The sequence below is a fragment of the Primulina huaijiensis genome, chromosome 2 (genome assembly GCF_012295235.1).
Source record: "Primulina huaijiensis isolate GDHJ02 chromosome 2, ASM1229523v2, whole genome shotgun sequence".
Taxonomy (NCBI): Eukaryota; Viridiplantae; Streptophyta; class Magnoliopsida; order Lamiales; family Gesneriaceae; genus Primulina; species Primulina huaijiensis.
This window is the reverse complement of record NC_133307.1, coordinates 7,404,852-7,420,899: the sequence shown is the minus strand read 5'-3', so window position 1 is coordinate 7,420,899 and position 16,048 is coordinate 7,404,852. Positions and strand designations below refer to the sequence as shown.

General features: G+C 36.5%; 1 protein-coding gene across 1 annotated transcript in view; it reads left to right on the top strand.

Moving 5' to 3' along the window:
* LOC140959248 (uncharacterized) overlaps positions 1–15,155 on the top strand; it is a 23,590-nt gene extending 8,435 nt beyond the window's left edge. Inside the window, exon 3 of the mRNA XM_073417120.1 lies at positions 14,770–15,155. Coding sequence (XP_073273221.1) covers positions 14,770–14,825 — 56 coding nt within the window. The 3' untranslated portion in view covers positions 14,826–15,155. The remainder of the gene's footprint in view (positions 1–14,769) is intronic.
* Positions 15,156–16,048: the final 893 nt, after the last annotated feature.

Genomic DNA, 16,048 nt, shown 5'->3' with positions numbered 1-16,048 from the left:
ACAACTCCTCTGAAAGGTGAAATCTTCAGGAATACTCGGTCTCCTGCCTCAAATACCAACGGTCTCCGTCGAGCATTGGCATATTTGGCCTGTCTGTCTTGAGCAGTCTTCATTCTCTTCTGAATCAGTTTCACTTTCTCAGTCATATCTCTGATCATATCAGGTCCAATCTCAGGTACCTCAGAGACATCGTCCCAATACAAAGGGGATCTGCATTTCTTGCCGTACAATGCTTCAAACGGTGCCATCTCAATACTCGTCTGATAGCTGTTGTTGTACGAAAACTCACAAAGTGGCAATGCATCTTGCCAACTAGTGCTAAAATCAAGCACTACGGCTCTCAGCATATCTTCCAATGTCTGGATAGTCCGCTCTGACTGTCCGTCAGTCTGTGGATGATATGCGGTACTCAGATGTAACTTCGTACCTAGAGCCTGCTGCAAACTCTGGCAAAAGTGCGAAGTGAACCGAGGATCACGGTCTGATACAATCGACTTCGGCACTCCGTGCAATCTGACCACTTATCTGACATAGATCTCAGCCATCTGGTCATACCTCTATGTCATCTGATACGGAATAAAGCATGCTGATTTGGTCAATTGGTCAATCACGACCCAAATCGTATCACAACCTCGGGAGGATCGCGGTAACTGCGTCACAAAATCCATGGAAATGTTATCCCATTTCCATTCAGGAATAGACAAGCTGTGCATGAGACCTCCTGATTTCTTTCTTTCTGCTTTTACATGTTTGCAATTCAGACACTTTGACACACACTCTGTGACATCAGATTTCATCTGTTTCTACCAAAACTGTGTCTTTAAATCATTGTACATCTTTCTGCCACCAAGATGAATGCTAAATCGACTGTTGTGCGCTTCTGACAATATCCGCTGTCTCAAATATGGAACATCTGGCACAACAATACGATTATTCACATACAGTACATCATCACGTACCTGATATTCTGATCGATGACCTGATCTGACCATCTCAATCGATTTCTGCACATTCTGATCCACTTCCTGAGCCGCTTTAATTCTCAACATCAGCTCTGGTTCAACTTGAATAGCATACAATCTCAGAGGCTGACAATCTATTTCAAATGATAATCCAGACAAACAGCAATCTTCTATCAAATCTGAAACACCTATTGTCGATAAGAACAAAGAACATACCTTTCGACTCAGTGCATCAGCTGCTGCATTCGATTTTCCCGGATAGTATTTGATTTCACAATCAAAATATTTAAGCAAATCAAGCCATCTTCTTTGTCTCATATTCAATTCTGATTGTGAAAACAGATATTTCAAGCTCTTGTGATCAGAATAGATTTCGAATTTCTCGCCGTAGAGGTAGTGTCGCCATATCTTCAAAGCAAATACAATGGCCGTCAATTCAAGATCATGAATTGGGTAACGAGTCTCATGTGGCTTCAGCTGTCTCGAGGCATAGGCAATGACATACCCTCGCTGCATCAAAACACAACCCAACCCTCTGTGAGAAGCATCACAATAAACAACAAATCCACCCGTACCTGACGGAATAGTCAATATCGGTGCACTGGTCAATCTCTTCTTCAACTCCAGAAAACTGGACTCACAGTCTTCTGACCAAATGAATGGAGCATTCTTCTGAGTCAACTGAGTGATCGGTTTAGCAATACTCGAGAAGTCTTTAATGAATCGTCGATAATATCCTTCCAAACCCATAAAACTAAGAATCTCTGGTACTGATTTCGGTCTCGGCCAAGAAATAACGGCCTCAACCTTGCTAGGATCTACTGATATACCATCTCTGGATATAATGTGACCCAGAAATACAACCTGTTTCAGACAAAACTCACATTTCGACAGTTTAGTATATAATTTCTCAGTCCTCAGAATTCTCAAAACAGTTCTCAAATGCTCAGCATGGTCAATCATATTCTTCGAATATATCAGAATATCATCAATGAAAATAATCACGAAATCATCGAGATACTTCTGAAACAAACGGTTCATCAGACCCATAAACACAGCTGGAGCATTCGTCAAACCAAATGGCATGACAATAAACCCATAATGTCCATACCTGGTTCTGAACGCTGTCTTCGAGATATCAGAATCTATGGCTCTCAACTGATGGTATACAGATCTCAGATCGATATTGGAATAAACAGAAGAACCCTGCAACTGATCAAATAAATCATCAATACGAGGCAAAGGATATTTATTCTTTACCATAGCCTTGTTCAGTTGCCGATAGTCAATACAAAGTCTCATTAACCCATCCTTCTTCCTCACACATAACACTGGAGCACCCCAAGGAGAAACACTCGGTCTAATGTATCCCTTAGCCAGTAAATCTTCTAACTGCTCCTTCAACTCTTTCAATTCAATAGGTGCCATTCTGTACGGAGCTCTAGAAATCGGAACTGTACCTGGTACCAATTCAATGCTGAAATCTATCTCTCGAATCAGAGGCAATCCTGGAATCTCATTTGGAAAGACGTCAGCAAACTCACACACCACTGGCAAGTCAGCCAATGATGGGCTCGATTTCAGTACGTCAACTGAATAGACAAGGAATCCCTCTGCTCCTTTCTGTAACAATCGAGTCATAGATAATGCAGATATCAAAGGAATTCTAGCTCTAGAACCCTTACCGTAGAATTTCCACTCATCAGCCATGTCAGGTCTGAATCTCACAATTTTATGGAAACAATCAACGGTAGCTTTGTACTTGGTTAGCATATCAATACCGATAATGCAATCAAAATCAGACAACCCAAGTACAATGCAATCTAACTCAATCTCATGTTCATCATACCGCAGTATACAAGATCTAACAGATGTCACTGATATAAGACCTCTCCCTAAAGGTGAAGAGACAGATACTACAGTAGATAATGACTCAACAGGCAAGGAATGCATCAATGCAAATCGCTCAGATATGAATGTATGAGATGCACCAGTATCTATCAATACATAAGCAGGATAACCAGAAATAAAACAGTTACCTGCAACAACATCGTCTGGTGCTTCCTGAGCCTGCTCCTCTGTCAAAGCAAATACCCTGGCCTGCTGTCTAGGAGGCTGGCTCACTGTCTGGCTTCCTCCTGGCCTCTGCTGTGACTGGGTAGATGGTGCTGGCTGGAAAGAATGAATAGCTGATGGTCGTCTCCCTGTCTGAGCCACTGATCCAGATGACTCTGCTCCCTGGGATCCTTGAGAACCTCTCTGGGGACATACTCTAGCAAAATGTCCCTGCTGTCCGCAAATACGGCAACTGCCAAACACTCCTCGGCACTGCTCTGTGGAATGTCTCCCTCCACACGTGCTGCAATAAGCTCCGGTATAACTCTGGCTCTGGGCAGTCTGTCGTGAGCCACTAGAACTGGATGAACTGTTTCCCTCGAGCTTTCAACTGATCTCTCTTTCCACTGCTGCTACTGCCACTCTCAAATCTGGGAGGAGGTTGTGGAAACTGAGCTGAGGATGGTTGCTATGGTCTCGGTGCTGATGCGACATACAAAGCTCATTTCTGTCTAATCAGACCAGCTTCGGCTCCCTTTGCTCTGTTCAGGGCATCAGCAAAGTTGTTCGGTCGTCCAGTGTTCACCAGTGTAAAGATTTCAGGAGTCAGGCCATTGATGAAATGATCCGCAACATCTTCGTCATTCTCAGCTACGTGTGGAGCAAATCGTAACAGGGTAGAGAACTTGGCCACATACTCTTCAATATTCAATTGACCATGTCTCAAGTTTGCAAACTCTGCACCCTTGTCCTTTCTGTATGATATTGGAAAGAATCTTTGGTAAAATTAAGTTTTAAACACTTTCCAAGTAATCACTGTACCTCGATGCTCCAAGGCCTTCTTTGTTGTGAGCCACCAATTCTTTGCGACGTCATGCAACTGGTGCCCAATCAGTCTAACTCTGCGCTCATCAGTATAGTCAAGTGAATCAAATAACATCTCAATATCATCAAGCCAGCTCTCGCAATCAACTGAAGTCTCAGTACCCTTCAGAGTCGGTGGATGGAATGACTGATATCTCTTCAGCAATGTTTCCATCTGTGTTGCTGTCATATCCATCGGATTACCGGAGGTACTACCTTGTTCTGGGGCTCTTCGAGGAGGCATATCTGATTATCAAAAAGATTAGTAATCAAATCTGATAATTTTGTCTCAGTCCTCTTCTGATCATCTTACCTCTGATCAAGAATCGGTTCTGATTCATTCTCAATTAATACAGTTAACCAATCAAATCAGAAAATCAGGTAAACATGTAATAATAAAAGCAGTAATCATGCTAGCAATCAAAAGCAGGAAAAAAAACTCAATCTACCCCGCTCACTAGCTTCTATCTCCGTCTCTAGGAACCTGCAGTTCTAGACCTACTGCTCTGATACCACCTGTTGTGGGGACCCGGATGCTAATCATCTTCTTAATCGTCATTGGGATAATTGGATCAATGTAATTAATCTGGGTCTAAATTTTTTTTTTAAATATAGCGCGGAACGTAATGGAATCAATCTAATATACTTATCAGTATAAAAGTACAAGTCTTGTACAACATACATTCATCTAAATCTAAGGTTCAACAACTAATTATCAAGTGTTCAAACTCTATTTACATCGAAGTCCGTAGTCTCTACTCTAATCACGATCTCTCCTCATCTCTTTGACCCTGATCCTGTCCCACCTGTTGCCATGCACACATACAAACACGACAACAGCCGGATAATTCCGGTGAGAAATACATCCCAGTATAAATCAACAAAACATTAAATCATATAATCGATATAAAAGCATGAGACAAATATCAATAACATGTATTAAATCTGAAACATGAATCGATATAAAACTGTAAATCAACTAATGACTCGTCATCTCAGACTCAACTCATCTCTAATCTAGGGATCCCGGTTCCTGGACATTGATATATATATCGAATCTCCACAATAGGAGTCGATCCACCCCTAAGCAACGTCGATATAAGTCAATCATCCAGTGTCTTGGCATATGCGCCACAGACTTGGCATATCCGCCAAAGCTATCCTATGACAATGTGCAATGGGCCAATGACTACTCTGTCACAGTCTGGCCCTTCTGTCAATGACTCTCGTCCAATAGCTATCGGCTATTCTCTATTTTCTATCAATCAATAGATTGATCATATCAATGTCATACAATTGCAAATATCAAAGCAATAAAGTAAGGTATGTGATTTTAGGGAAACCAGAGTCCAATCTGACTCAAGTTAATCTCCCGGTCAACATTGATTTATACCTTTCTTTCGTAGTCTTGATCTGCAGAAATGGAAGTTCTGAATTCAAGACTGTCTCTATCAAACTGAAATGACATATCGAGAATAATAATATCAACATTCCATTCCCAATTCAATATTGAATCTGATCACTTTGAATCTAATTCAAAATCAACGGCATAACGGCACAATCCCGATATACCCGTCAATACAATATCACTAGATATCAATTACAAATCATAACACATATCCAATATAGTCTGTAATCAATTCACAGTTCAAATCTGACCAATTTCAATCGATATAATCATAAATTCATAACAATTCCATAATCAATCTGTTCTTCGATCTGACTTCGATTATGCAATGTTTAGTATTCCCAGAACTCTTGGTTGAGCTTCCACTTCACATGGTACATTTTTAAATATCAATGCAATTTCTTTATATTATCGAAGTATATGTTTATTTGTACCTCCACATACTTATTCAACATCATATTTTTTTAACTTTCATGAGAGGGAACTTGTTGGAACATTTCATGTTCGCAATATTGATTATGATGTTAACAAAACTTGTTATTATATTTCTAACATATTTATTCATGTGTGAAGTTGCAAACACAAGAAGCAAACTGAAACTGAATTTAGCCAAACTGAATTTCTGGCGAGCCTTGATGTTTTGATGATATCTCCCAGCTGGATGATTCAAATGACAATCCGCCAATTGAACTGATCAGAAAACTTAATTTGAAACAAGTCGTATTTCACGTTTGTTGGGCAAAATCGGATGTTACCTAGGTCAAACTGATCGCACGAAGACAGCAATCCGTTGGGTTTGAGCAGCTGCGGTATTATGGTAATGTCTCTCAGCTCGATTATCAAAATGAAGCAATTCAGTATTCATTGAAAAGATAAAACGATGATCTACAAATCATCTTCAGAAGTCAAAGTCTGAATCAAAGATTAAGATGTTGATAAATGACGATGAAGCTACTGGTTCTGCACAAACTGAAATCAGCTAGGCTGATTTCAGCACACCAGCTGAACTGAACTGAACCAGCTGCTGACCAACTCAACTCAACTGAACCAGCTGCTGACTAACTCAATTGAACCAGCTGCTGACCAGTTGAACTGAACGACCAGTTGAGTTTACCATAGTTGACAAGTTGGGAAAATGTCCAGCAAGGCGAATTTGACCATTGCAATTTCAGAAACAGTACAGAAACTTTCCAAACGATCATATTCTTGTGTCTAACGTATATACCATTGTTGGAGACTATAAATGCAACGTACTGAAGATCAAACAAGAGATTTTGAAGGGGATTCAAAGCATGGGCAGTTAGCATGTATATATCAGCTAGTTGAGAGCACAAGCCCTTGTGTGAGGATACATTTGAGATGTACACTGTAACTGATAAATTCCCCACACAAAATCACTCACACATATACAAGAGAGTTGAACTTCAAATATTAGTTGAGTGAGCCTTTTCACAAAAACGTAAAACATTGTGTTTGTAGTCTTTGCATATGTGACATTAAACAATATGTTGATTGTGAGGTGCTGCCTACAATATAATCTTGAGTGTTAGGAGTTAAGTAAGCCATTAGTGTAAGTCCTAAGCTGAGTGGGTTTGTAAAAAGAGTTGTATAAATCAAAGTCTTCTAGTGAATCCTTTCCAAGGGGAAGAAAGGGTGGCGTAGGAGCATTTGAAGTCTCTGAACATCCATAAACAAATTCATGTCTATTTATTTATTGCATTTACTTATTATTTCCACTGTTTTGAAGATGCATTATTAAAGCATTTTATGTGTACTTCAAAAAGCAAAATATTGCATACAAAGTGTTTGATAAAATGCTTCAACCAAAATATTTTTTTTACTCATTCAACTTGCATATATTTCAAATGCTTTACAAAATATTTAATCGGTTTCTACGAAGGATTGTTTCGAGTGTTTTCCGCTTGATTTCATATCAAACTCGATTTAATTCATCGTTGTTCAATATTTCAAGAACCGAGCTATTGTAGCTCAACGATTTTCACTCCCAACCGATCCTAACAATTGGTATCAGAGCGGGTTTGTGGGGACCCGGACGCTAATCATCTTCTTAATCGTCATTGGGATAATTGGATCAATGTAATTAATCTGGGTCTAAATTTTTTTTTTAAATATAGCGCGGAACGTAATGGAATCAATCTAATATACTTATCAGTATAAAAGTACAAGTCTTGTACAACATACATTCATCTAAATCTAAGGTTCAACAACTAATTATCAAGTGTTCAAACTCTATTTACATCGAAGTCCGTAGTCTCCACTCTAATCACGATCTCTCCTCATCTCTTTGACCATGATCCTGTCCCACCTGTTTCCATGCACACATACAAACACGACAACAGCCGGATAATTACGGTGAGAAATACATCCCAGTATAAATCAACAAAACACGCAATCATATACTCGATATAAAAGCATGAAACAAATATCAATAACATGTATTAAATCTGAAAACATGAATCGATATAAAACTGTAAATCAACTAATGACTCGTCATCTCAGACTCAACTCATCTCTAATCTAGGGATCCCGGTTCCTGGACATTGATATATATATCGAATCTACGCAATAGGAGTCGATCCACCCCTAAGCAACGTCGATATAAGTCAATCATCCAGTGTCTCGGCATATGCGCCACAGACTTGGCATATCCGCCAAAGCTATCCTACGACAATGTGCAATGGGCCAATGACTACTCTGTCACAGTCTGGCCCTTCTGTCAATGACTCTCGTCCAATAGCTATCGGCTATTCTCTATTTTCTATCAATCAATAGATTAATCATATCAATGTCATACAATTGCAAATATCAAAGCAATAAAGTAAGGTATGTGGTTTTAGGGAAACCAGAGTCCAATCTGACTCAATTTAATCTCCCGGTCAACATTGATTTATACCTTTCTTTCGTAGTCTTGATCTGCAGAAATGGAAGTTCTGAATTCAAGACTGTCTCTATCAATCTGAAATGACATATCGAGAATAATAATATCAACATTCCATTCCCAATTCAATACTGAATCTGATCACTTTGAATCTAATTCAAAATCAACGGCATAACGGCACAATCCCGATATCCCCGTCAATACAATATCACTAGATATCAATTACAAATCATAACCCATATCCAATATAGTCTGTAATCAATTCACAGTTCAAATCTGACCAATTTCAATCGATATAATCAGAAATTCATAACAATTCCATAATCAATCTGTTCTTCGATCCGACTTCGATTATGCAATGTTTAGTATTCCCAGAACACATAATAATAATCAAATAATAATTCCTCCAATATCATAATTTCAAATGATAACAGAACTCAATAAAACTTACATCCAGTTGTAGCTGTCAACGAGAGGAGTACAGTACTGTGTCCGGATTTAAAATCTGATAACCGAATCTTTTAAAATCACAACTTTAAGCTCAAAATAAACTTGAAGCTTTTCAAAGGGATTTCTCTATGAAACTCTCGGTTTTTCTGCTGAAATTGTTGAAGAAATGAGACAATATATATATACCAACTTGCATGATAGGACATGTGGCTCAATTCCTCACAAACACGTCTCGGCCATTACAGGGTTGCTCTTGAAAGAACATTGAAACTGATTTCGATGTTTAAATTTGAAATTTCAGATTTTTTAAAACATATATATGAAAAACTGAATTTTCGTGTAGCTTGCAGCGACCGTAGAAAAAATGACTCATCTCTTTGCTCGAGTGTCCAAATGATGAACCGCTTTTTGCGTTGCAAACTAGACTCATAGAGGTTACAACGGTATAAAATTTGCAGCCTATTTATGCTCGAAAAAAAAAGCAATTTATTCATTAAAGTCAGAGCATATGTGTTGCGGCAGAAATGAGCCACGGAGAAAATTGGTTAGTTATCCCTCTTCTTTTATAATTTTCATAATTTCAAAAATATAAGGGGATAACTCGTTATAATTTTAATGGAAAGATTATTTTTAAATATTGAGGGGCAGAAAATTTTGTGCTCAAAATGTTTTAAAAATGTGACTTTTGATTCACACAAAAAGGGGGAGAAATATGTTAGTTGAATTGGTTGTTTATCCAAGTTTTGGGATCATCAAAAAGGGAGAGATTGTTGGAACATTTCATGTTCGCAATCTTTATTTTGATTTTAACAAAACATGTGATTGTATTTCTAATATATTTACTCATGTGTGAAGTTGCAAACACAAGAAGAAAACTGAAACTGAATTTAGCCAAACTGAATTTCTGGCGAGCTTTGGTGTTTTGATGATATATCGCAGCTGAATGATTCAAATGACAATCCGCCATTTGAAATGATCAAAAAATTCAATTTGGAACAAGTCTTATTTCACGTCATTTGGGCAAAATCGGATGTTATCTAGGTCAAACTGATCGTAACTGATCGCACGAAGACAACAATCAGTTGGGTTTGAGTAGCTGCGGTATTTTTGTCATATCTCTCAGCTCGGTTATCTAAATGAAGCGATTCAGTATTCGTTGAAAAGATACGACAATGATCTACAAATCATCTTCAGAAGTCAAAGTCTGAATCAAAGCTTAAGATGATGATAAATGATGATGAAGCTATTGGTTCTGCACAAACTGAAATCAGCTAGGCTGATTTCAGCACACCAGCTGAACTGAACTGAACCAACTGCTGACCAAATGAACTGAACCATCTGCTGACCAGCTGAAACTGAACCAACCAGCTACTGACCAGTTGAACTGAACGACTAGTTGAGTTGACCAGAGTTGACCATTCGGGAAAATGTCCAACAAGGCGAATTTCACCGTTACAATTTTAGAAACAGTACAGAAACTTTTCAAACGGTCATATTCTTGTGTCTAACGTATGTATCATTGTTGGAGCCTATAAATACAAGGTATTGAAGATCAAACAAGAGCTTTGGAAGGGGATTCAAAGTCTGGGCAGTTAGAATGTATATATCAGCTAGTTGAGAGCACAAACCCTTGTGTGAGGATACATTTGAGATATACACTGTAACTAATAAATTCCTCACACACAATCACTCACACATATACAAGAGAGTTGAAATTCAAATATTAGTTGAGTGAGTCTTTACACAAAGACGTAAAAAATTGTGTTTGTAGTCTTTGCATATGAGACATTAAACAATATGCTGATTGTAAGGTGCTGCCTACAATCTTGAGTGCTGGGAGTTCAGTTAGGCATTAGTGTAAGTCGTAAGCTGAGTGGGTTTGTACAAAGAGTTGTATAAATCAAAGTTTTCTAGTGAATCCTTCCCAAGGGGAAGAAGGGGTGACGTAGAAGCATTTGAAGTCTCCGAACATCCATAAACAAATTCATGTCTATTTATTTATTGCATTGACTTATTATTTCCACTGTTTTGAAGATGCATTGTTGAAGCATTTTATGTGTTCTTCAAATAGCAAAATATTGCATACAAAGTGTTTGATAAAATGCTTCAACCAAAATATTTTTTTTACTCATTCAACTTGCATATATTTCAAATGCTTTACAAAATATTTAATCGGTTTCTACGAAGGATTATTTCGAGTGTTTTCCGCTTGATTTCATATCAAACTCGATTTAATTCATCAGTGTTCAATTGTCACGTCCTGATACCGGGGTGAGTTGACATCCGGCGTTGTTTTACAATTATTCAATCGTAAATCAACAAGCCTCGTAGTACAGTGTACAACCAAACCAGTCCTTTTCATAAAACATACATTGTCTTTACAACGTAATCAACTTAACAAACGAGTGCGGAAGCGAACAACGTAAAAATAAAAGATAGCCAAATTCCAAAGTATGTCTTGATCAACTGAAACCTTGTTACCATCCCCAGAAATGCATTTGCTCTTCTTCTTCAACTTGTTTTTCATTCTTATCTGGGAGTGAGAGGTGTAAGGGTGAGTATTTTGTGAAATACTCAGCAAGTGGGGGACGATCGATCACAATAACACAAGGATATACATATATAGATCTTAACAATTCGAAATTTTCCGTGTCTCAACAAACGTCGGAACAATAAATAGACAAAATGATAGACACGACATAACTTATATATATTTATGTAAATATTAAATGAATTTCATGTCACAATAATAATTCATAACAAAATCAGGACATGATATTAACAATGAGCATAACTTATCATATGCATATAGACATATCATATATTATTCGTATTGCACTGTTATTTCATCTTATTATCCATGGTGTTACTGACCAGTCCCCTATATGTAATTCCTCTAAGGGGTGAGGCCATATATCGGTTATTATTACTCACGGCATCAGGGCCATAAACTTGTCATATCTTATCATGTTTTAGGAAAATTTTCCTTTTTACCATTTCTAACTTGAATCATAACAGTGCCTTTAAACATAATTCTTAGAATACACCAAATTGATATTTAAGAATATATATTAGAATATAAAATGAAACGAAAACAACATAATTTTGAAACGAAAGGAACATGCATTTGAAATTGATTTAAACATGCTTAACAATTTATCGAAACGAAATATTCATATATCAAATCGAAGGAATATATCATGTCGATCAATTTTTTGAAAACATACTTAAATACTTTAAAACATAAGCCCACTTACAGAAAAGGTGCTCCAAAATTACGAAAGAAACAAGCTGGAATTTATCGTCCGAAAATCCGTAAATTAGCTAAACTCGGTTGAAATCCGAGCAGTTTTCTTGCCGAATTGTTTCACAAACTTTGACCGTATGGATGATGCTGAAATTTTGATATGATGTTTAAAACATATGAAAGTGTAATATAAACGGTGGAGATTAGATTTGAATAAACCGTTGGATTGAAAGTTTCTCTCGAAAATGAACAGAATTTCTAGCTCGAAAATATCACTCAAGAAAATGTTGATGGTGTCCAAGCTTCATTCATGCTCTAGTTTCAGAGGTTTATGGTGTGTCTTCCCTCGTTCTCAAAACATCTATTTATAGGTAAGATTGGAGAATAATTCTTATAATTTAATGCATGCTTTAAAATATTTTAATTATTTTAGTCAAAAATTTGGGCACAATTGTTTTTCAATGTTTTGAACTCTTATTTTTTCAATGTTTTGAGATCATGTTTGTCAATGTTTTGAGCTCATGTTTGTCAATGTTTTGAGCTCCATAATAGATAATAAATATAATACTAATACTAATAATTAATAATAATAAATCATATTCTTACTTCAATATTTCAAGAACCGAGCTATTGTAGCTCAACGATTTTCACTCCCAACCGATCCTAACAATACTTCGCATGGAGATTCTGTATTTCGAGCTCCACATGCTTCCTATTGTGTGCCTTCCTCGTATACTAATTGGCCAAATAAAGATTCTTTTAATGTTTCTTTTGGGTTAGGTACTTCGCGCACGGATCATGAATTTTGAACTCCACAGCAGGCTTACGAACCTTGTTTTACGGAACTCTTATTTGACGGTCATCGCTAGCAGTATGAAGAAATACGCCCAAATTATAACATATCACCAATTTCATACTTGGGATATTCTCATCCTCAATCGCCAAGTCATGTTCTCCTGAACATTGATATGAACGTTTCTTCCAACGTTGGAGTGAATGTTAATGAAGAAGAAGAAGATGTAGAAGAAGAAGTTGAAGCCCCACAGTTGGTGCGCAAAAGTAAACGAATCCCAAAGCCACGGGATTGTGGGACTGGACATCGTTTGGGTAGGAAAAAAAATAAAAATTTAAATGTATAAGTTATGTATATTGAATACAAGTAAATCTATTTGTTTTGAGTTTCAAATATTTGATTTTTTTTACTGACGGCATTATATTGTGTTGCCATAATAAATAAGATAAATATATATTTGTTGATACACAATCTATAATTAGGAAACAATGGTGATACTATAAAATTAAAAAAAAAACGAGATGATTTTACACAACAGATAACATATAGATTACCTAAAAATCTATTAGGCAAAGAAATAATGACATACAATCAAATAAAAACAAACAAAGTTTTTGATTAACATATAAGAATTACAAAGATACATAGAAAAACATACAATTATAATTGTAACATATTGAATTTCTTAGTGTTCCTTCAAACCTGCAACCAATGAACACGTAAACAATTAAATAAAAGATTATTTTTTCGAAGACCATTTCTCATACATTCGAAAGGCGTAACAGGCCAAGGCTGATTGCTCTGAATCATACGCTGACTTCGTGTGATACGATTGATGAAATACTGCACGCAACGATTGAATGTCAACTAAACTATCGCTGATACAAGAAGTCGATGAGCGCCCTTCAGAACAGAATTAAGACACTCTGACATGTTGGTCGTCTTAACTCCACATCGCCATCCCCCGTCGTGAGCAAGAGTCCACTTGTGTTTATCAATTTCAGAGAGATAAACAAAAGCTTTTGATTCGAGATTTTTAATTTCATCCATTATGACATCAAATTTACGTATTTGATGTTTTGTGCCTGCTTTCCAACATAGATCTTTTAGGTGCACATTTTTAAAATGTGTATTTAAATTAGAACATGCGTGTCTAAGACAAAATCGATGTACGCCACATGGATGTCTAAAATCGGGCATCTCCTAAACAGCATTAATGATGCCACTATGTCTATCGGAGATAAGGCACACATCTGTCGATCCTCGAACCACATGCTTGCATAGAAGTTCCAAAAACCATTTCCAGGAGTCATATGTTTCCTCATCGACAATAGCAAATGCTAATGGTAAGATTTGGTTGTTTGCATCTAAACCCACAACTATAAGCATCTTTTGCTTATACTTCGTGTACAAATGAGTACCATAAACACTAATTATTTTTTGACAAAGTCGGAACCCATCTATACACGGTCGGAAGGCCCAAAACACGTAGTTTAACACCTTCAAATCAGAATTGTATCTCCGTAAATGGTTCCACTCTACAATAGTGTCTGGATTGTACTTCACAAGGGCACCCATGTATCTTGGAAAAAGACGTACTGAACTCTCCCATGTACCATATACATTTTCCACCGCTTTTTTTAAACTGTACCATGCCTTACTATATAAGATTTGATAATTATATTGATCTTTCACAAGTTGGATAACATATTTAATCTCATACGAAGGATCACACCGAACAATATCGACAAGTGTTTTTGCAATCATATTTTTGTCCAAGTTATGGTGGTCTAACCCCACCTGGCTAGACATACATGTATGTGGACCATCATATTTCGTGATCTTGAAATACTCCAATTTTGATTTTAACGATGCACGAAGATCCATCTCACCTACAGTTGATATTTAAATGTTTATTTTTACAACTAACTTTCCACAAAGTCTTCGTACTCTCCACAACTTGATATTCACGTCGAGCATTTCTAACTGGAAAGTCCTTAACTGCTGCTATCAAATGCTTTTTATCTTTAAAAACCATGTTCGTGCAAAGTTATCCTCTATCTGCGTTGTAATAACTCAAATTCGATGCAGATGGAATTCCAACAGAATCAGGGCATTGCTCATCGTATATTGTACTAAAGAATTGAGGTACGTCATATAAAGATAGACCGACAGGCTGGACAGATAATGGTAATGCATCGGGTCGGTGTTCAAGATTTGAAATTCCTTCAAAAGGATATGCATGCATATGATCACTGGTGTCGGTATGAGATGGACCAATATCAGCAAATGTGGCATTTTCGTCTTCATGCTCATCTTCATCTGTTTCACTTGTAATTGTATCAGGTTTAGTAAATATTTCAGTGGTATCAAGGTGAACATCCAATGACAACTCACGCTATCTTTGTTCATCAGGTACGACAGGTGTCGGTACATGACCCAATCTAGTAGGATGTGCACTCAGTGAACAATCGAAACATGCATGATTTGGCCGATTTCCCCATCACATTTTCTTCTACGATGTCAGTAATATACTGATCCCATCCCCCAGTCCAATCATCCGAATTAACTCGATTTTCATCTATTGGTTCGAAAAAAGCAGCATCGGAAGTACCAGCTTCATCGTTAAATCTCATCGAATTGAACCCTTCAGTTATACATGGAATGTATGATTCAGGAACCTTAACATGTACATTATGCTCGATGAAATCCGTTTCGATATACAATTCAATACACCGCATTTCGTTAATAGAATCCAGCATAAATTGTAAATTTTTGTCATATTCATTGATGTCAAGATCCACTTCTACACAATGTGACTTATCCATGTAGGAATATTTTGTTGACAATTTTAATTTAAATTTTGAACTATCAATATTTGTCAGACGGTACACTATTTCTTTCAATTCATGAAAATTAGTAGATCTGGGTATTAATGTTGCCCTCAACGCATTGTTACTATATTTTACAGTGTGATGTCCTATAATAACATTACCACCTACGAATAAAAACACTGGCACACTGTCCATTCCTATAAAAATAAAAAAAAAAAAAACTCAGTAGGTCACACAAAATAAAAAGTTGATAATAAATTTCTTTAAATTACAATTGAAATATCATAAAATAATACATTATAAAATTAATTTCCATATGCTTTCATTTTTATTAGGATAAATAATAATAATAATAATGATGATAATGCTAAATTTGTTTTACTATATTACTACTATCAATAATAATAAAAATAATAATAATATTTTTTTTAATAATAATAATAATAAAAATAATTATGATAATCAATTTCATACTAAATAGGCAAAAAAAATAATAGTAAAATCATTTAAATGTATACTTTTTTAATACATTTTTT